Source organism: Seriola lalandi, unplaced genomic scaffold, assembly GCF_002814215.2.
Source record: "Seriola lalandi dorsalis isolate HSWRI2012SDOR001 ecotype SW California unplaced genomic scaffold, Sedor1 jcf7180002054947, whole genome shotgun sequence".
In the NCBI taxonomy this organism is placed as follows: Eukaryota; Metazoa; Chordata; class Actinopteri; order Carangiformes; family Carangidae; genus Seriola; species Seriola lalandi.
In genome coordinates, this window is record NW_019525498.1 from 576,627 (window position 1) to 598,519 (window position 21,893).

Sequence of the window (21,893 nt, forward strand, 5' to 3'; positions counted from 1 at the left end):
TTTTTTTTTACATTTTTATGCCTTACTATAGTATGACGGTTTTTTGACTTTTTATACCTTACTATACTATGATTTTTTTTTTTACTTTTTATGCCTTACTATACAATGATGTTTTTTGACCTTTGACGTATTTTGCAGTTTTTATACCTTACTATACTATGGCATTTTTTTTTTAACATTTTTATGCCTTACTATACTATGACTTTTTTTATGCCTTACTATACTATGACTTTTTTATGCCTTACTATACTATGATGTTTTTTTGACTTTTTATGCCTTACTATACTATGACTTTTTTTTTTTTTTTAACATTTTTATGCCTTACTATACTATGACTTTTTTATGCCTTACTATACTATGTTTTTTTGACTTTTTATGCCTTACTATACTATGACTTTTTTTTTTTTTTTTTAACATTTTTATGCCTTACTATACAATGATGTTTTTTTTTTACCTTTTTATGCCTTACTATACAGTGATGTTTTTTGACTTTTCATGCCTTACTATACTATGACTTTTTTTTTTTTTTACATTTTTATACCTTACTATACAATGATGTTTTTTTTACCTTTTTATGCCTTACTATACTATGACTTTTTTTTTTTTACTTTTTATGCCTTACTATACAATGATGTTTTTTGACTTTTCATGCCTTACTATACTATGACTTTTTTTATGTTCTTATATTATGATGTTTTATGTGATAGTTTTTCTAAGTAATGTGTAAATATTGTAATAGGCTCTGAAAGAAAACACAAAAGACAGCATTCACTGCAGTGACATCAATAAATATATATCTTTATTTGTGCATTAACAAACATTGGAATGTAGAGGTGTTCCCAGAGTTGTTGAAAATCGTTGAATACTGCATGTCCATCGTCCAGGATGTGGATTCAGTGTTGACTTCAGATAAAGGTCTTCTCCTTCGCTCCCTACTGAGAAACATCAAACAACGCCTTACTTTGACAACTGACAACTTACTATATACTATGACGTTTTTATGACTTGCTATACCATGACGTTTTTTACCTTTTTATTCCTTACTATACTATGATGTTTTTTACCTTTTTATGCCCTATTATACTATGACTTTTTTATGCTTAACTATACTATGACTTTTTTATGCCTTTTTTACTAGGATGTTTTTTTTACTTTTTATTCCTTACTATTCAATTATGTTTTTTTGACATTTTCATGCCGTACTATATGACATTTGTATCCTTTACTCTATAGTATAACATTTTGTGACTTCTTGATACCTTCCTATACTGAAGATTAGACTTAATATACTGTCTTTTTTATGCCTTACTATAGGATGACAAGTCTGAACCTATTCTGTCAGCAGCTGCCGCAGTGAATGAGGATCCTGAAATACTTTGCAGAGATACAATGTGAAGAGTTTTCAAACAATGTTTAATTTTGAGGGTTTTGTGAAGACTGGGTCAGATACAAACCAAAAGTGAAGAACAGTAGAGCCAAAAAGCGTGGTACGTCGTTCTTTGAAAAGCTAATAATTAGGAAGTATTGTTGTTGGGAGGTACTGACACAAATGTGATATAAAGTAGTGGTTCTCAAAAAGTGATATTAAAAAGATTTTTAAATGTCTGAGGTTTACCCTGGTGAACCACTGAAGCAACACTCAACAGTCTTTACAGATGCAGTATTTAAGACATGCAGATGTAAAGCTGAGGCCAGAGAGTATTTTTTCATCTTTCCTCTCTGATAATCTGAAATGGTTTGTGGGATCTTTGCCTTGTAAGTAGCAGCTACAGATGAGTCACAGTTGAGTAGAGATGATGAGGTGTTTCCATGGTGGAGACCTGATGTTTACAGCTTATAGATGATTAGTGCGTCTCACTCATGTGCTCAGCTATTAGGCTTTATGTTTGTGGCAGTGAATCAGGGGGAAAATATCTGAAGAGAAAAAAGTGGTGACGCTCATTCTCAGCAGCTCCTGGTTCAAGGCTGTTAAAGAAACGTGAGCACTGAGAGAGGCTGAGGAGAATAACACTTTAAGGCACTTTCCCCAATTTCCTGACTGCTGTATTTATTCCTGCCCGTCCAAGTTTCCACTACAGGATGGAGGTCTTTCCCTCAGATAAATAAAACAGTGCAAATGTGCAGATGAGTCAGTGGTATGCTCCGGGAGGGAGCAGATCCTGGTCTGACTGAAAACCTGGATGTGTCTGTGCTCTTTAACACTTCGTTTGATCATCGATTTGAACATGTTCCCCTGTAGTTTACCCATGAGCCCCCGTGTTTGGCCCAGATGCTCCTCTAGTTAGTGCAAGTTCTTGTCGGCCAAGTGCCCCTTAATGGAACATCTGATCGATCCAAGTGCTTCACTAAAGTGCTGTACTGTTGTTCAGTGTTTCCCCCAGTCGATCCAAGTGCCTCTCTTCACGCAGAGTGCCCCATTAGTCAGCCTAAGTGCCCCTCTCATGATCCTCTATCTTCCTGGAAAGTCTAGTGTCCCAGTAGTCTGTCCAGCCAAGTGCGAGTCCCCCTGTTCTCAGGCCAAGTGTCAGTCTAGTCCAGGTGCCCCACATGTGCCCTTGTAGTCAGTCTAAGTGCCCATCTAGTTAATGAAAATGCCCCCTCTAGCTATCAAGAGTGCTTTTATGATGATCCCATGTGCCCTACGAGTGAACCTCATGTCGGCCTCACTGGTCTGTCCAAGTCGACCTATCTGAAAAGGCTTTACTGCCCCCCTAGTCATCCCAAGTGCTGGTCCAGTCAGTCTTAATGCCCCTTTAGTGCCCATCTAGTCATCCTAAGAACCTCTTTTTTTAAAGTCTGGGTGCCCCAAGTGCTGCTGGTCCACGTGCTCCCCAGGTTGGTTCTGCTATGTTTGATGAAGTGCCCCCCCTGGTCAGGCTGAATACCCCTTCAGTTAATCACATTGCCCATCTAGTTACCTCGACAGCCCCTTCAGGTAGCCGGAGTGCCCCTGTGGTCGGTGCAGATGCCCCTATAGTCGAGCCCAATGCCCCTCCAGTCAGTCCACTCAGCTTTTCCTTCAGAGTAAATTTAACCCTCCACCTGCAGTAGAGGTGAAACGACTCAAAAAAAACAAAAAACACACAGATGTAAATTTTCAGTAGTTTTATTGAAAAATGCCTCTTCTGTTTTCAGAAATAAATAAGAAAATAAGGCTGTGGAATTCACAATCTGCAGTTCAAACATGAAGCAGCAACACCATTTCCATAGTCTTGCACGCAGGTTTCGACTGCATTCGATACTGAGAAAATGACAAGAATGACAACAACTATATTCTGGTTAAAACAAAATTGAATGGTAACAAAAAAAAAACAAAACAAAAAAAAAAAAACATACTAAATATACACCACAGACATGCAATTCCACCTTTGGTAAAATTAGCTGTGACGGAATAAAGGAAAACTGATAAATATTAAGTCTAGAGATACAAAATGAAAGCTGTGTTTAACTGCCATAATGAAACTGAACCTCCTTACGAGACGACACTGATGACGAGGATTATACTGAACATACTGATGAAGTGTGACAGGAAAAAAAACTAAACAAAAACAATCTTATCTGATGTCGCGACACTGTGAACAAACATTTCATTCCTCCTCTACCATGCTAGCTTTGTTACAATGAGTGCACTGTTCAACACTGCTAGTTCATACAAACTCGATGCAAATATGTTACAAGCAAAAACACAAGTGGAAAAAGAAAGCTCACAGGTTTTTTCATGGAGTCTTACGTTTTTTTTCTTCCATTTTTTTTTTAAAATTTTGCTCCCAAACTCTCCCCCCCTCCGTCCAAACCCTTCACCTGCCACAAAAATGAATATTCACATACGTTTTAAGGCATTTAAAGGTATTTTCCAATAAAGTCGAGGTGTCAAACCCCGTTTTTTTTTTTGTTTAATTTCTGTGTGTAATGTGCATCATTCCAACAACAAACACAGGTTGAACAAAGGAAAAGAAAGAAGAAAAGAGAACATGGCTTGTCTTATGATGTTAGCCTGTTGGACGCCTTTCTTGATAGTGATCTCTTTCGACGCTGGTATTGCGACACCTCATCCTCCTCGGGCTCTGGCTCTACTCGGGTGTCGGGTTCAGGAGGGTACTGGCCTGCTCGGAGATAGTGTTTGGGCCAATTGAGCACAAAGTGGCAAATTTTTCTCTCAGTTTTTCTCAGCATGCACAAAAAGAACGGGTTGAAATGTAGTTTTTCTATGTGACTAAAGCTGCAGCACTGATACAGCTGGTTGGTCAACAGCAGGGGCGTGTCCACTGTGTTTCTGGGGGTGTTTGAGGGAGTTGGTTGTGTGAGAGCCAAATTTATTCATATTTTTTATAATGCACTAGTTTGTGAAAGTGTCAATCAGGAAGTGGTCTGGAGATAAACTAACACACAATCAGCCGGTCGAAGTTATCCTGTTTCAAAATCAGCTAAAAAGAGCGGGAACTAGAAGGTCTGTTAACTTCAATATTTTAAACCCTTGTTCATTTGATCAGCAGCTGCTGCACCAGCTGCTCGTTCACACTACAGATGAATTATGTGTTTGTGTCACTGTGTAAAATCCACCTAATTCCTGAAGGTTCCTGTTGAATCGTGAACTCGTCTCTTATCAATAAGAAATGTAGAAAACATTCAGGTCGCAGCTTTTTGTTTTATCTGTGTCAGTGAAACAACGTCTGAACTTTGCATCAGCTACAGTTAAAGTTTATCTGGTGTTTGGACTCATGTACATGAAGAGGGAGGATGAATCTCTAAAGCTATCAATAATTTAAACTTATTATTACTAAAGAATCACAACCTTGATTCTCTGTACCAAGAAACAAGGTGTGTTCAATACTTAATATTTAATATCTCATACAGGTGAGTTTGTGTCATCGTCAGGTTGTTTCTACAAACTGTGAAAATGTTTCTGTCTCTGAACCAAAGGCGCTCAGAGATCTTTGATCTTTAGTTACTGACGACTTTAGTTACTTCACATGTTGGAAGTGAAAACTAACCCTGAAGTGTCGCGGTGCAGCAGCTTCATCTGAGTAAGAGCTTTATCATTAAATGACCTTTGACTTTGTAACTGAACACTGTCGTAGTGAGCGGCTGCGATGAAACAGTCATTGCTGATTTCTATGGCGCAACACGCTCAAAAAGAAGATCATGTGATGTGACTAAAAGCTCCAGAACAACTACTTAACTGACCGTGTGGTGATGTTTTCTCCAAAAATAAATAATCTTTAACCTGAGATCTCCCTCCAACACGCCTCCTGATGGACTATGATTGGCCGAGACATCACCGCTGTGACCCCGCCCCCTCTGTCCTTGGACACGCCCCTGGTGAACACCTCAGTGCTTGTATCTTTTCACTTGCTGATGTTACAGGTGTTTGTGTGGTTACAGAGTCATTTCTCCACAACTCATTCATTTACAAAATAAAACAACAAAACACTTCGACATTAAAATCAAGTACGACTTCTTCTACCAGCGCGCGGAGAAACTCCTGCGGCGCCGCATTGTTAGTTTGTCAGAAACACACAGATACAGTTGAGCTGGTTTTTGGGGAGAAAAGTAAAATAAAACCAAAAAAAAAGAGAAAAGCTGGATTCTTTTTTTTTTTTTTGTACATGAAGTGTAAAATCTCAACCTTCAGGGTCACATGTGCAGAAGTGATTCAGTCTGGCCCTGAGCAGTTCAAAACAGCTACAAACACATGGGCAGGAAAATAAAAAAAGAGGCGTTTGTTGGCATTCAGCAAGCAGCAGGTTGTTGTTTGCAAGGCACAAGCTTTAAAACTACAGATGTTAAAAAGTAAATTTAGTGGACTTGGTTCAAACATCATTTACAAGGCACAAATTAGTTTATTTACACGTCACCTCGAGAGAAATGCTGTTAACAGAGTTGTTGCTGCTGTTGTTGCTGGTGATGCTGTGGTGGGTGCACTTGTGTCTCTGTTACAAATCCACCTTTGTTAGTATTTGCTGGTTGTTTGTTGTTGTTGTTGTTTGGTGCATGCTCCTCCACTGAACACAAGGTTTTCTTTGTTTGGTCTTTGGCTTCAAGATGCAAACAGGCCACTAAACAGGCCGGTACCGTCACCGCTGCTGCTGGTGGGGTTTGTTCTACTGGCTGTGAGTCGTTGTTAGTACTGGTTCCCTCTTTGTTGTTGTTGTTTTTCAGCATAGTTTGTTAATGGTTTCCTTTGGCGGTTATCCTTTAAACAGCTCTAGAGCATGTGAGCAAGGGTTTCAGTTACAGGGCTTTGAGTTTTTTTTTTTTTTCAGGAAGTCAGTGAAAGCAGCACAGGCGGCACAGAAAGTCTACTATGGTGAACCTGAAACAGGCCAAAGAGGATGAAGGTGTCAGTCAGGTCAAAGCAGGAGACAGAGAATCAACACCTTAAAGTCTCTGTAATGATTAGTGGCTATAAGTTACTGTAGTTTCCACACATGCATTAAACCTCCTTCACTTGTTAAATATCAACAGTGTATGAGCTACGTTTAAAAGCTACAGGACGTCATTAAATCACCTCCAGGCGCCGGTCTCATACGTACCTACGTATCCTTGCCCGTTGTAAGGAATACCGACGCACTGAGAAGAGTCGCAGTATCCGGGAGGTCCGGGAGGTCCACGCACTCCGGCGTATCCTGGACGTCCGGGGGGGCCGCGAGGTCCAGCGGAGCCTGAAGGGCCTGGGGGTCCTGTCCTGCTTTCTCCTTGGGGACCTGTTAGAAAAGTGTTGACAGATGAGTCATGTGTCACTTCCTGTCAAACCCCCAATCACATCTTACAGGTCATAACACTGTGCACTAACATATCAATAACTTCATATTTAAGAACTCCAACTGTAGATAGATCACGTGTATTTAAAGTGAACAAAGACTCAGTTGATGAATCAGTCTTTTGATCAAGAAAATTAATCACTATATTGATAACTGATTGATTGTTCTGGGCGGAGCTTCTCAAAATTGAACGACCAGGTTTCTTTGTGCTTTGAACTGTTGGTCGAACAAAACGAGATATTTGACGACGTGAACTTTGAAGTTGCCAACCTGCCGTCGGTTCAGGGAGATAACGGAGGAGAAGGAGGAAAATAAAAATGACTTCCCTGTTTTCCACAGAGCCAATCTGTGACAGGATCCAAAGTAAACGAGTGTCAGGAAACAGGACGTCTGTTGAATCCTTATGAAGACAAACTAAAAGTCTGTCGTGTTTCCTGAAGCTTCAGCGAAGGTTTGAGTTTACTCACGGAGACTGTTCTGCATGTGGCTCTGCTTTTACGATCATGCTTGGAAATTCAGCTTTGCTTGTTGTTTCTGATTCATTTGGAGATGAAATCAGATTTATTACTGTCTTGTAAAACTGCCTCAAGTAACCCCCCCCCCCCCCCTCATACTTGAGTTTTTTAAGCTGTTGCAACTGTTGCTGACAGTCTCGGGCACAACGTTTGGAACATAAAAAACTCAAGTATGAGGGGGGGGGGGGGGGGGGGGGTCTACTGATCCCTCTCCCCCTCTGCGTTATGTCTAGACGTGGACAAAGCCGGCTTGGAAAGTTTCCCTGTCGGTTCGTCTCCTCGCCGTCCTCCCATGTGTTGTGAATGAACCTCTTCCACCATGACTCACTGCCGTCCACTTCCTCCGCTGTTTCCACAACTCGACCCTGTTTGCTTCAGGAAGGGATTTTTTCCCTCCTTCTGTCTGACGGGCTGGATGGTGTCCGCGGTGTGAGGCTGAAGTCTGGATTACAGGGGGGGGGGGTGACATCATCATCCGCGGTCGCTGTTTGAGCTGATCTTTGCAGAAATAGCTCCAGAGTTTTGTAGGGAAGTGACATCCTCATTACATTTCTGTCCTGAGGAGTTACACGTCGTCTCATTGATCTGACGTGGGGTAATAAATATTGATCAGAGCGATCACGTCTCCGTTTCCAAACGCAGAACATTGGGTGTTTCTATTGGCTGAGCTCATCCACTCAGAGCCGAGTGAAGGTGAACTACAAAACAGGAAACACACACTTTGTTTGTGGATTGTGAGACGGATGTTTGATACGACTGCAGCCTGAAGCTGCTGGTTCAGATTCACAATCAGTGAATAGATGAAACTGATGGAGGAAATTCTACGTGTGGCAGTAAGTTACTGTGTCTCGGTTCTTTGAGCTGAGTGAACGTGAACGTCGCGTCAGCTTTTCCTGGAGGTTTTGTGAGGATCGTGTTGACGGCGTGTGGATGAGATGATTCGTACCTGCTGGCCCTCTGGGTCCCTTCTGTCCAACTCCTGACACTCCTCGGTCGCCTTTCTCTCCTGCAGGACCTGAAGGGAACACACTGAGTCACTGCTGTGTCTAACAGGGTCAACAGTCATCACACACCTGTACTTACAGGTTAACACTGAGGATGTGGATGTAAAACACTTGGATTTTAGCAGCTAACACACTGTTTCCTGGTCACATGTTGGAGCCTCTGTCCTGCTGATGGTTTTGTGTCTTAAGTCTGTTCTTCAGCAGGTAAAACACATTATCAACTTTACTGGTGTCACGTGACTCACTGAGTCCCTCGTCTGTATGTAGGACATTTAAACAGGATCAGTTTGTGGCTGAATTGTTTTAAACTGGAGGATTCAAGGAGTCGAACACTTGGATCTTAACATCCTTGAAATAAATAGAAATAAAAGTCACTTGAAGCTGAGTAGTCTTTGTTTCACTTCTGATCCAGGAAGCCAAAACACCAGAGAACATCTGCAAGTGTGAGATGTTGATAATTCTCTGCCGTGCACTTCAGCGTGTTTACTGAGCATTATTCTAAACCTTCTAACAGTTACTGTGTAAACACGCTGATGGTTTTCTCGTGGAGCTTCATCCTGTTGTGTGAGAGCTACTTGGAATAAGCCTCTTTTTCTGGTATGAAAAGTGTTGTTAGTTTTATTTTGTGTCTTTGTGAAACAAAAGCAGAGAGAGCTGCAGACCTCAGGTCAGATCTCTCACCATGAGTAGAAGGAAGCAGATCACTCAAGTGAGAATCAGAGGTGACTTATGAAGCCACGCCTCGTTAGCATCTCGTGATGCTTTTCCTCTTGCGCTCTAAATAATCACTGTGTGTTCTCAGGCTCTATAATTTTAGAAATCATTGGTTTATTTTTAGACTGACGAGGTCGTACCTCTCTCTCCCTGCTGCCCAGGTAAACCTGGACTTCCCGGGAAGCCGTTCCTTCCCGTGGCGCCTGGCTCTCCGCGGGGTCCCTGCCTGCCAGTAGGTCCGGGAGGCCCCGGAGGTCCTGGGTGATTGTTGCGGTGCATGCCGTTGGGGATCTGGTTCAGTAACGTGTTGACTCGAGTCATTTGTGCTGCAGCGGCCGAGGAGAGAAAAGAGCATTAAAACAAAGAGCGAGAGTCCGACTCTGGAGTCAGGATGTTTTAACCAGAACCTCCACGACTCACCGTTTACCAGCTGCTCACAAACTTGTCTGGCAATGGACCGCATCATGTTCTGAGGAGCGAAGTCGCCCTGCGCACAGACACCGAGGATTTAAGATTTAACACACATCCAGGATTTTATACCAAACCTCTGTTCAATGTGTCTGAAGTTTATTAACATTTCAAATGTTTTTCTGAAAGTTTGTGGCTCCAGATTTTTCTGATGGTTGTTTAATATTATTTTAATCCCCTGTTTGTTTTCTGATCACTCTTCGTTTTGTTTTGAAATACTTTGTATTTGTGGATCTTTCTGTGTATTTAGATCTGGGGAACTACAGTTATGAACTGCATTTCCCATGAATACCTGCATGAAAAATCCCAGGTGTGTTCTCTCTGATGTAGTTTTAATCAGTCACAATCAATAAAAGCCTGACACACTTGTTACACAGGACGTTTAGAATCTCACTTTGATTAAAACTTGTCATTTGAAGTTTCTGAGACGCTGAAAAGAAATAAAATAAGAGTTACTCACTCTCTCTCCCTTGTCTCCCTTGGGGCCGATAGCACCCTAAAGACACAAACACAAAACAGTTTAAACCAGTGACCCTCAGAGATGCTGGGGATGGACACAGCCGCCATGACAGTCACTCACAGAAGGACCGGAGTCTCCGGGCTTTCCTGGTTTTCCTGCAGCACCTGGTATTCCTGGAGATCCTGGAGGTCCCTGTGAGGGAACGCAGAGAGCCAATGAGAAGACTGGGATCTAAACATCATCACATTCACCTATAAAACAGTTTCTTCTACAGGAATATTTCCCCACATGAATGACAGAAGATTAAATATCATCACAATCATCTGTCCTGATGAACATTTAGAGATCAGAAAATTGAAGTTCCCTCCGCACCAATCAGCTCGTTTAAACTGGCTGGAGTCAAACTAAACAAAAGGACACCAGCTTGTTCTTGAGCAAGGCACTTAAAGGTTTAATTGTTTCAGCTTGGTGAAACAAGCTGCTGCCTCTCAGGTGTTAAACCATTAAACGCCTCACCATGGGCCCTGCGGGGCCTCTGGGTCCAGCCGGTCCTTCCTTTCCTTGAGGGCCCTGAAATTAAAAGATGGTGACTTAAGAAACTGAACTCATCCTGTTCATGTTTAAAGAATTCAGAGAGCATGGTTGCCATTAAAGTCTGTACTCACTCTCACTCCAGCTGGTCCGATCGGGCCGACGGCACCGGGAGGACCAGGTGAGCCCTGCAAACACAGACACGGATCAAATCGAAGCCACGCTCCTCCTTCCTCTAAACGCAGAACTTAAAGGTCACTGTCACCAACTCAAACCGGTTTGTTTCAGAGCTGCACTTCTGCGTGTCCAACAGTAAATCTCCTTCTTTGCGCTCATTTGCTCAGAAACCCTGCTCACTACTTTTTATTGTCAATCCTCTCTGGTCTTTGATGCCTTGGCATAAAATTTACAGGGAACATAATATATTCCAGATCCATTTTATTGGCCATTATAAACCAGGGCCTGCATGGTCTGCAAGTCATTAAATGCATGTTGCTATAGCATCTGCTCCAACATGGTCACCTGCAGCCTGCCTGCTCCATCAACACCAGCACTGGGAGAGACGCTCAGTGGGCTGCTTTAATTTGAACATGGAGCTGATTTATCAGTGTTACTCATGAGTGTACGGAGGCTGTGATGATGATGATGAAGGCTACAGCTGCTGTGTCACAGGTTGGATTTCTATTCACATGTCCTGCGAAAACACTTGGTCCCTAAACGTCCCCCCTGCAGGACAAACATGAACCTGCAGGAGGTTCGCCACCGAGAGCCGGCTCCAAACTTCAGATTCCTCATCTTTATTTTGATTCTGTCGGTTCCTTTAAGTGGCGCTAGTTTCAGTCTCAGTACCAGGTCACGTTCAGTCTGCCGGCGCGGTTGGTGGGTGTTTGCCAACCGACAATCAAACAAAACAAGAAGAAGAAGCAGCAGCGTGTACTCTTACTGCACAACACTGCACAAAGTGGTTAATGTAACAGCAAAACGCCTTCGCCAGCATGGTTACAGATCATCAAGTGTGTCTCACTCCTAACAGCAGGACAGTAAAACAGCTTCACGTCACTGTTTTTGATGTATCTTTGTGTGTGTGAGACTTATTGAGAGAAGCTTCATCTTACTGTGAAATGAGAACCGGCCTCTCTTCTAGAACTTGTGGAAACAGCTTGTTTAGCTAAACTACACTCAACGCCACTTCACCTCTTCCTCCACTGCAGCTCGGTTCAAAAAATAAAACCCTGAAACCTGCTGGATGTGAAACTGATGTCCTCTACGTGCATGTCAGGGTGAAACGCTTCCGCAGGGGAATTCTTTTAAAATCCTTCGAAGCAGAAATCCTCAGGTCAAGCTTGAAGAGGTAAACACACACCACTCCACAGGTCAAGAGAGGGCACAGGAGCCACTTGTGACAGGTTTAATGGCGCCTATCTGCACTGATCTTCTGGGAGGGATCGCCGGACTTGAAGTGACAGAAAACGCTGAAGGCCTGGACGACACTCAGGAGGTTTTTTTCAGACCCTCCAGCACTTAAGAGTTCGTTTACCTTCTTATGGGTCTAATCTTAGACGGGATCAGACCTCTGACCTCTGACCTCAGCTGGAGACGAGTCAGATCACTCACAGCTTGTCTGAATTTCTCTCTGACCGTCCTGTTTAAATGTTTTTGTATTTTTGTCTAAAAATAAAAAGTAAAGGATGAGCAGCTTCTGTGAATGTCGCTGCCGTGTTCATGAATACGTCACTGGAAGAAGAAGCTTTGAAGTAAATGGATGAATCTTAAGACTCCATCTCTTTCCACTCCATAAAATGTACACATCGAGACCAAGATGTCACCTGATATTCTTCGCTCGGTATTTTATCAACAGACAGTTTCATCCCGTTGAGAGGTTTCAAGATGACTCACTCCTCAGTGACCTAAGACGTTCTTTAGGTTCACGCCAACAGTTTCTTTTTGAGCTTAGTTGTAGCAGCCGCCTGCAGAGCGACACTTTAACACGGCTGTGAATCAAGGCGACTTGTTCTTGGCTCGTTCGCCGGCAAATTTAATATAAAAGTAATATTCAGAAACCTGCTGCGGAGAAACACACTCCCTTCTTCTCCATGAATCCTCCCCAGCTGGAAAAGTATCTGCATCCAGCCACAGGGCTCAACGCCAGACTAGTAGTCAAACGGTGAATTATCCTTGTTTCCTGTTTAAGATCCAAAAACCTTTTTGTTTTGCCAGAGATGCACTTACTTTTTGTCCAGGTAAGCCCGAGTCACCGGGGTCTCCCTTTGGTCCAGGGCGGCCCTGAGGAGACAAACCAACAAGATGGATGAAGCAGCGTGACTTTAACACATGAGATTCAGAGGATCAATGTTCTGCCAGTGGCGACGCTGCGTCCCAGGTGAACAGACACCTTCATACCTGCATTCAAACAAGTGTCAGGTAAATGTACTTCAGTATCAAAAGTAGTTAAGCTCAGTGGCAGCTGGTGGAGAAGCAGCTGATTTTAGAAGCAGAGGAGACACTGGAGGACGAGTTAGAAAATATCTGGTTCTTTTATCAAACAGTCGAAGATACAAGCCTCAAATTCAAATTTTCAAATTTTTCATCACATGTCGCTGTAAAAATGGCAAAAGCTTAATTTGACATTTCGTAGAACCACAACTTGTAGATTAAATTAATTCAACCTCCAGATCTTTGGTCATTTTCAGATTAATTTAGCAGCTACAGAGCTGTGTTCTGTCACCCCTCGGGCTGGACTCATCACCATAGCAACGGTGGCTGAGACAGAAAACATGATTTCTCATAAAACAAGTTGATGATCAAAACATGAACCTATAGTTTCTATACGAGTCTGCCGGGGAAACCAGGGAGACGCTGGAGGTTAAACTGCAGTCTTTCGAGAGACATCTCACCGGTGTTTCTGTAGACTAAAGACGCTGTGCTGCTTTATAATCGCAGCACAACGGTTCATATGTTTAATATTTTAAATCTCAATCTGCAGAGTAATTTAGAAACTAGTAAAATAGCTGAATAAAGCGGATTCTCTGGGACAGGACGCAGTTACGTCACTGTGTCTTCTGTGACCTTTGACGAGACAAAACGAAGGAACATTTCTGTTTAATTTGGGTTCGTCTCATCTCCGAGAAGGAAATCCAAACTCTGATTTATTAACATTCGGTGATATTGAGGTTTCAGGTCTTCTTGGTATCACTTCTCCGTCTCAGACATGGAGGAATGCGAGTCCCTGCCACAGATACTCCCCAGCTTGTAAATTCCCTTCAAAAATAAATCGCCAAATAATCCCCGCTCTAGTGTGCTGAGGCATCCTGGGATTTATGTTTGGTTGCTGACAACACTGAAATCGTGTGTGTGTGTGGCTCAGAGCGGGGAGTGTGTGTGGCTCAGGTGTGTTTATAGACTCACAGCCTCTCCTGGAATCGACATCCCGCTGGGTCCTTGAGGGCCGGGCAGACCCATGGGCCCAGGTGGTCCGAGATCTCCCCGCGGGCCGAGCGGTCCCTTTTGAAACACAGAGAGAGAGAGAGAAAGAGAGAGAGAGACGGTCAGATAAGAAACATTTAAACACAGGAGGAGTTTGTTGTTGATGTCTGCTGGTGCGTCTCATCCCAGTCAAAGCAAAACTAATGTGGCAATCTGTTAAAAAGACCAAGAGGAAATGCTGAACGCTGCTGCGCGGATCAAAACTAACCTTCCCTTCATGTCACAGACAACAGCAAAAACACTCATTTAATAAGTGGAATCAGATGTGCTTACTCTCTTCAAAGCTTTCATACTTTAAACAATCTTTTGTTTTCATCCTGGGCAGATAACTCCAGACTCTGATCCAGCTCAGAAAAAAAACTCTCATTGATTTTTGATTTTTCTCCACAGCTTTAATTAAAAGTTTTAAAGATGAGACGGACGAAAGAGGAAGTCGTCTTAAAGATACTTACGACAGGACCAGCCTCTCCTCTCTCACCTCGGGGACCTTTGCTGCCGGGGGCACCCTGAGGAGGAGGAGGAACATTTATCACGTTAACACAACAGAGACGAGAGAGAACAGACCGAAGGTGGAAACTGTGGAAAATATCTCCCTCGAAGACCCTGAAGACCTGAAGACCTGGCTCCAAATCTAAAGTATTTCACTGAAACTTTCAATGTTCCTCATGAGTGAGTGACCGAGTCACAACAACATGTTCAGCTTTTATTTCCTGAGAGTCTAACACCTCAAAGCTCCGATAATCCTCTTCATCAGGACTGTGTGGGATGAAATGTTCGAGCTCATCACTCAGAGAGCTGACGGAAAAATGAGAAAATAAACTGTAGTTTGTTTTGACTCACACACACACACACACACACACACACACACACACACACACACACACACACACACCCCTGTGAACTGTTTCCTCTTGTTTGTTTGACAAAAACTATGACGGAGCCTTTTTAAAACTTAAACGTCTTTGAGTTACTGTGACACATTTTTCATGATATTTGTGAACGACAAGAGAAACACGGACCAACACCAGCGTTAGCCGCTTCCTTACAGGACAGCGTGCAGCTGGTTAGATGGATGTTAGGGGCGGTCAGAGGGGAGGAGAGGAGGCTGGAGGTTCATCCATCAACTGTCAGTCAGGTCGACCCTCAACATGCTGCGCCACAGTTTACCTTCTCCCCTCTCTTAAAAGATTTTATGAGCCATTGCAAAGAAGCTTTCCTGTGGTTATTGTGCTTCAGGGCGCCATATTATCCCTTGTCCAACATACAGTATATAAATAACCATAAATAACCTGACAGGAGAGGGCTTTTAGAAATAAAAGCCCTGTATTTAGGTAAAAGCAAGTAAAGAAAACAGGTTTTAAAATGTGCTGGAGGTGAAAAAGTAACAGTGAAAAATGTCAGAAAGTTCAATCCCTAAAACTGGAGATGAGTGAAGAAGCAGGAAAATCCCCACAGAGACTGTTGGAAGGATCACATGCATCCTTTTTCTTTCTTTAATCTTTGACCATAAGATTACATCTCTCACTTTATATTTCATGTCCACCTCGTTACATCTCCCCGCTGGCTCACAAACACTGTGTGTGTTGGTCTGAAGTCTGTTTGGGGGTGTTCACATTCTCACGGCACGTCGTTGTAAAAACATCAGTGTATGTGTGGGAAATGACCCGTGCTTGGTTTATACATCTGGACCCAGGACTGGAAAAAACGATGCCAGTGAACATGGTCCAGGCAGCCATCATGTTTCCTTCAAAATGTGTCTGGCATGATGGTCTCTGGGAGACGGGGCCGGGCGGTCAGATAAAAGTAGAAAAGTAAAAGATTTCTCCCCGAAATGTCGAAGTGTCCAAAATGGAAATACAGAAAGTCTAAACTGTGTAAATGTTCTTAGTTCTGCCGCTCCTCTGCAAAGACACATGCTGACAGATAGACTGAGGAGGTTCTTACCACTGGACCCTGAGGCCCTGGGAGCCCGTTGGCCTCTGAGGTGCAGGTACAGGAGTTGGGGAGAGACGGACACTTCAGCTCATCTCTCTGTTGGAGAAGGAAACAGACAATTCATCCGTCAAAAACAACAGAAAATAGAAGAGAAAGAAGCTCCAGACAGACAGAGCGTCTGAAAGAGCAGGATCACACCAGCCAAAGAAAAATCACGTCCAAGTTTCAAACGATTCACCTCCGGACCGGCGTTCACATCTGAGAGCGTCCGTGTCACTTCATTAGCAGCAGATGATTCACACATTCACGGCTCAGAGCGTAAAACATTAAGGCGTAAACTGTGAGTGAGCGTCCTAACAAGGTGTCTACAGCCGCAGCAGAAACACTTCAGCACATCTCAAGTGTTTCCTTCCAGAATCTTCCAAAAACATTTTAACTAGAAACAACACAGCGTGCAGAGTGTCCCTGAATGCCCCCCGAAAAATGTTTCCGTGTCCGCACGTCACTCCTGAGGTAAACAGTTTAGACAGCATTTCTGTACGTTTAACTCTTGCACAAGACAAAGAGCAGAGCCAGGGTTCTGATCTGTGGTGTTTTCTGGAGCCGATCGGCCAACAAAGGATACCAGAACAAATCTGCGGGCGCCGTGACAGCACCCTGGGTGATTTTCCAGTTGGGGGGGGGGGCACACACACATTTTCTGGTTCAGAGATTTCAGCACAATGATAAAATTAAGCTTTTCTGAAAGTAAAAACCTCAAGAAAACAGTTAAGCAATCCAAAAAAAAAAGCCTCCTGGATGGAAAGGGCAGAGGAGGGACGTGACACGTTATGTCGTTTCTGGAGCTGCAACAATTAGTCAATTCATTGATTGGAAACAAACATTTGCCGTTTCTGATGCTTTTCTTTGTTTTACGTGACGATAAAATTGAAATTTATCGGCTTCTGGGAACAAAAAAACTATTTTATAGATTTTATAGACGTAACAATTAATTGAAAAAATAATATATCAGCGGGTTAAAAAAATAACAGTGAGTTGCAGCCACATGATGTTTCACATCTGCTGCTTTATGATTCATTTCACATCAATAAATCATTGGCTGAGAGGGAAGGGGACGTTTACAGTTGTTGGTAGGTGTATTATGAACAGGACAGTCTTTATGCTAAGCTAAGCTAAGCTAAGCTAAGCTCTCCTGATGCCTGGACAGTTGGTATCGATCTTCTCATTTACTCTCCAGAACGTGAAGAAGATAATCTCCCAAACTGCTGAACTGTAACGTGAAGCTTCAACGTTCTTCATGTTCTACTGTTCTGTCTCTCGGTTCTAATGAATCGTTACTGTTCTCTGTTTAAAACACGGAACACATCCAGCACCAGGAGAGGGTTCGGTTTTCTGTTGTGGGGAACTCTGGCGTTTTGCAGATTTGGAGAAGACCAGTTCTTTTTTATTTCACTTCATTAACGAATCTAAAACTTCTCACCAAGAACTTGTTTTCCTCCCTGGATCTTTTTACAATGTACATTTCTCTTTGTTTCCTACTCCTACAAGTGGGAAATATATGAGCTGTAACTATACGTTGCTGGAGGCCAAACAATCAACTGACTATTGGAAACGTCATCTTAAATTAAAAACACACTGGGCTTGTGTTGTAGACTTTTCAGCTCATGCATGGCCATTTATTTTCACAGGGATGTGAGCCTCCTGCTGTCTGGGTGGATATTTCCACTGAGTCCACGCTGATCGCCTCAATTGGGATCATTTAATGTCAGTGAAAACAGCCCAATCCAGCAGCTGCCCCTGCTCTGCAGCAATTCAGATAATAATCCACCGGAGTTGAATCCTTTTCAAAAAACTTTTGGACGTCCAACTTGCAGACGTGCTGTGCTCAGACAAAGCTGTATTTGTTACAGTGTCTCTGGAGATCTCTGCTTGGGACTGAAGTGAGAAACCTTCACGTTGAGAAAGGCCAGAGTCCAGCCACTAAACAACAGCCCGAGCTGCGCTGCATTTAAAAGCTCATACTGTAGCTGCTGCTGCTGCTGCTGCTGACAGCTTGAAAACAAATGCCCCTCTCTGTTCAGCCCTGCAGCTGAGAAACTCCAGAGATGATCGCAGCAGTTCATGTGTGAGGGACGGAGGATAAACAGGAAGGAAACGACTCCTATAGGGACTGTTGCAAAGCTGCTGCTCATGTGTGATCATTATGTATTTACCTTCTCTGCTGCCGACAGATTATTACCAGCTTTTCTCATTTCTCTTTGGGCTTTAGGAAAACGTGATTTTCTCACATTTTACAAACCAAACAATGAATCAAATAATCATGAAAATAAGTGACGGGTTAATCAGTGATGAAAGTTGCAGCACTGGTTAGATACTGGACATTATTTAAAAGCTTTGACTGTAATTTTGTGCTAATGAGAGTGAACAGAAACGACACGTCTGTTATAATCACTGAAATGAGTCACTCCCAGATGTTAGCGTTGAAGCTAGTTAGTAAAATGAATGAACAGTGACCAAAGCTGAGAGATCAGAAGTTCCCTTTCAGCTGTTTGTCTGTGCTCTGAAAGTGAGTTTGTGTTTTGTATTATATCTCACACCCTGCTGACCCTCTCATCAGCCGGCTCATGCCTCTGAATATCATATATACTCTGTTTATTTTTCTCTTTGAGCCTGTTCTGATTCTGATTATCCGGCTCTGGTCCGGAGCTTTGATCTGCTGCTGAGATCTGTAAGAAAATGAAGGACACACTCTGACTCCCTCGGACCTGCAGCTGAGTGTTACAGCACAAACACACTCATCTGCTTTTTACTGTCAGGAGGCCGTAATTACTTCTGCTTTTAACTGCAGCTCAACGTGTTGCCAAGAACAAGTCCACTGTCCCTGAGTCTGGACGCTTCCTTTCCAGAAATGTCTGAGAGAAACCAGGTGGTCTGATGGTTTTCTATAAGAGGATGATCCGTCAGAACATCTGAAGATGCACCACAGATGTAAAAACAAATATACAAACAAACACAAAGGAAACGGCACTGACACACGAGCAGATGTGAGTTTTCGAGCTGCTCTGGGTGCAGAAATAATCTCAGCACAGTGTGTATGAAGTCAAATACTCTTGTTTTTCCATCGAGCGTCACAGATCAAGATGAACCGAATGGCCACAAACAATGGCATCAACATTTTCTTTACTTTTAAAAAATAAAATGTGTATTGAAAGCACATGTCTACATATAAATCCACAAACTCTTTGCTTTAATTTCTGTTTCAAGCCGAATTAAAAAATGATATCAGGGAAGAAAATCTTTAGTCCACAGGCCAAAAACTCCATCAGACATTTCAATACTTTATAATCCAACTACGGTTTAAAAACTCGACGCTAAAACTGAAGAATTATCGTCACTCAAATGTTGTGTATGAACACATTAGGTAAGTGAAGTGAAAAGGCCCAGTGTCCATGTTTCATGGAGGTGGGGGTTCTCCTACCATGGAGGGGAGGTCACAGCATCTGTCTCTGCTGGTCCAGCCCAAGCTGCAGACAATATCGAACATCTGGAGCTGGAACTGTGGAGGAGAAAAAACAAAACAAAACATGGAAATGGTGTTGTGGTACATGTGTCTCTGATACGCCCTTCACAGCTCCCAGAAGACAAACAGAAAAACAGCAGAGAGCGCAGCACAGCCGAGGCCCATCAGCCCCGGGGAGGAGAGGAAACGTCTTATACTGCAGCCATGTCGACGGCTTAACGTACAGCCTCAGTCCGCTCGTCCTGATCACTCCCTGACTCTGTTAGGCCTCGGGATTTTAAAATCACTCCCTCCCAGGCTGCGACAGCAAAACACATCAGCTTTTCTTCTACTTGAAAGAATAAACATCACGTTTTCCTCACACAAATGAAAAGTTAAATCTTTACTTTCACCACCAGGTTACTGAATCTTTCTCTAATCATGTTCATGTTTCTGAGCTATTTACTACTGAACTGGACCTTGTCATTTTATTACGAGGTTATTACAATTAAGTTAAAACAGTAATAATTTGGGCAGCAAACACAAAGACGTAAAGGAAACAGGCAGCTGTTGGTGAATGAATGTATTTATGTATTTTCTTCCTTCACACTCGTCATGGAGTTTGTTTAAAAATCAGCCGAGCAGCTGCTGCTTCTCAGGACGTTAATGGCCAAAACAAAAGTCTCAAGCTGCTGAACAAGTTGACACTTTATCATCACTAATGACCCACCGATGTCTCTGGTGTGATGTTAATGTGGAGTAACATTCATCGATGGACAGAAAAATGAATCAGCAGCTACTTCGATCGTCAATTCGTCTTTAAAATCATTTTTCAAGCAAAAGTTTCTCCGGTTTCTCAATTGTTCAATTTCTTTAGTTTTTTCTTCTTTTTCTTACGTAATCAAGAAAATAATCAGAAGACCAATTATCAATGAGAACATGTCCACTGTCAGTACAGCTGTCACTGTCGCATTAACATAATAAATCACACATTTTGACAAGGAACCCTAAAGTCCCTAAAGTCTGTGATGAATTGATAAATTGATAATTTGGTGAATTGGATTCAAAGGGTTGTGAACCCAGTTTTTTATACGTGGTATTCCCCTCTGCTGGACACTCAGCCATATGCAATTACAATATACTATAATGGTTCAGCTGTTGTGGTTTCGCTCAGTTGAAATCTGATTTCTTATTATCATTGTTGTTGTTGTAGCTGCAGACTGCCAAACACAATCCTCCTCGCAGCAGTAACATATCAGTCAAACTCTAAAATTACAAAGTCCAAATTAAAGGAAAATACTTTTTAAAATCTTTGTGCATTGGTAGTTTAAGCTTTCTTTTCTTGCTCTGCAGGATCTGAGTTCACTTACAGTTGCTGATTCTCCTTTGGAGCCGATGGACTTGGACATCTTGCCCAGAACCTGGTAGCCATCGCTGGACGTGTTTCCAGCGGCCTTGATCTCCTTCTCAGCCACTTCTTGGCAGTCGATGTTGAGTTTGACGCTGGTGGATGAGACCAGGATATGGAGCTTCAGAGAGAAAGAGAAAAGAAGAAGAGAAAGGAGAAAAGAAAAAAAAAAAAGAAAAGAAGAAGAGGTTTTATTGGCACATTCTTTGTTCTACGACCAAGTCTTGTGTCTGGTTTTTATCCTGATGGCCTGCAAATTATTAGGTTATGGCGAGTCTGGCCGCGGAGCCTGAGCCGATGGTGGACGTGCTCGCTCGTCTCCGCTGTAGTTCTGTTTATTGAAACGCTGCTGGAATGTAAGAGAGCTCACACAGAGGAAAACCAGCGCTTCCTTTCCATTCATTCAAAAAGAAGAAGTGCTCCATCGCAGCAAACAAGCTGCTGCACAAAGTAGGAAATTAAAGTTTGGGTCGAGTGATGGATCGTATAGAAATCCATATGGTGCTTTGATCTTTGAACCGCTTCCCCTGGTTTCTCTGAAAATATGAGTTTTTCAGGGAGTTTAAAGTCACATCTGAGAGAAGAATCGCTTCTTCACCTTGTTCGGTCAAAGTTCCACGTTGTTATGTGAACTGATTTAAAACTGCAGAAGGTCCCAAAAGCTTCAGCTCTTACTGCTGCAGCTTCTCTTCTCCAGAACGGCTCATTTAAAGAGGTTACTTCACAACAACACGCCACCAGGGATGAACTGATACGACTCCTTCTGTCCTCCTCAGTAACGGCACATCTGCAGACACTGTTCTCAAATGTAAGGCACATAAAATGCGACCTCACTGCAGGAGGTTTAAGTCACATGATTACATGTTCCTGCATCCTGACTTTTTCAAACATTGCAGAGCTGCTGAAATCTGTGATAAAAACATGTAAAGAAATCTTTGTGTTCTCTTATTTTCTTAATGATGTAATAAAATCTAACTTTACTTTTGTCCATGTAATTATGCAAAAGATGTACTTTTTATGAAAGTAAATTCAATCTGTGTTGATAATGAGCTGATGAAGCAGATCGTGTGTCGGCCATGATGTGATGTGTTTCCATCTATCAATGTTATTTATCC

General features: G+C 42.6%; 1 protein-coding gene across 5 annotated transcripts in view; it reads right to left on the reverse strand.

Annotated features, from left to right (window-relative positions):
* Window positions 1–3,090: 3,090 nt before the first annotated feature.
* Window positions 3,091–21,893, reverse strand: part of col12a1b (collagen, type XII, alpha 1b) — a 112,281-nt gene continuing 93,478 nt past the window's right edge. For 4 of the 5 annotated variants that reach the window (XM_023394320.2, XM_023394318.2, XM_023394317.2 and 1 more), the window contains 15 exons: window positions 20,741–20,899; window positions 19,350–19,427; window positions 15,881–15,967; window positions 14,389–14,442; window positions 13,859–13,954; window positions 12,683–12,736; window positions 10,588–10,641; window positions 10,439–10,492; window positions 10,043–10,114; window positions 9,923–9,958; window positions 9,415–9,481; window positions 9,135–9,320; window positions 8,223–8,291; window positions 6,534–6,704; window positions 3,091–4,103 (listed from right to left, as the gene is read on the reverse strand). In XM_023394320.2, coding sequence (XP_023250088.1) covers window positions 3,982–4,103; window positions 6,534–6,704; window positions 8,223–8,291; window positions 9,135–9,320; window positions 9,415–9,481; window positions 9,923–9,958; window positions 10,043–10,114; window positions 10,439–10,492; window positions 10,588–10,641; window positions 12,683–12,736; window positions 13,859–13,954; window positions 14,389–14,442; window positions 15,881–15,967; window positions 19,350–19,427; window positions 20,741–20,899 — 1,359 coding nt within the window. In that variant the 3' untranslated portion in view covers window positions 3,091–3,981. Of the gene's footprint in view, window positions 6,314–6,533; window positions 6,705–8,222; window positions 8,292–9,134; window positions 9,321–9,414; window positions 9,482–9,922; window positions 9,959–10,042; window positions 10,115–10,438; window positions 10,493–10,587; window positions 10,642–12,682; window positions 12,737–13,858; window positions 13,955–14,388; window positions 14,443–15,880; window positions 15,968–19,349; window positions 19,428–20,740; window positions 20,900–21,893 lie in introns of all 5 variants that reach the window. The other variant, XM_023394319.2, reaches the window with a different exon arrangement.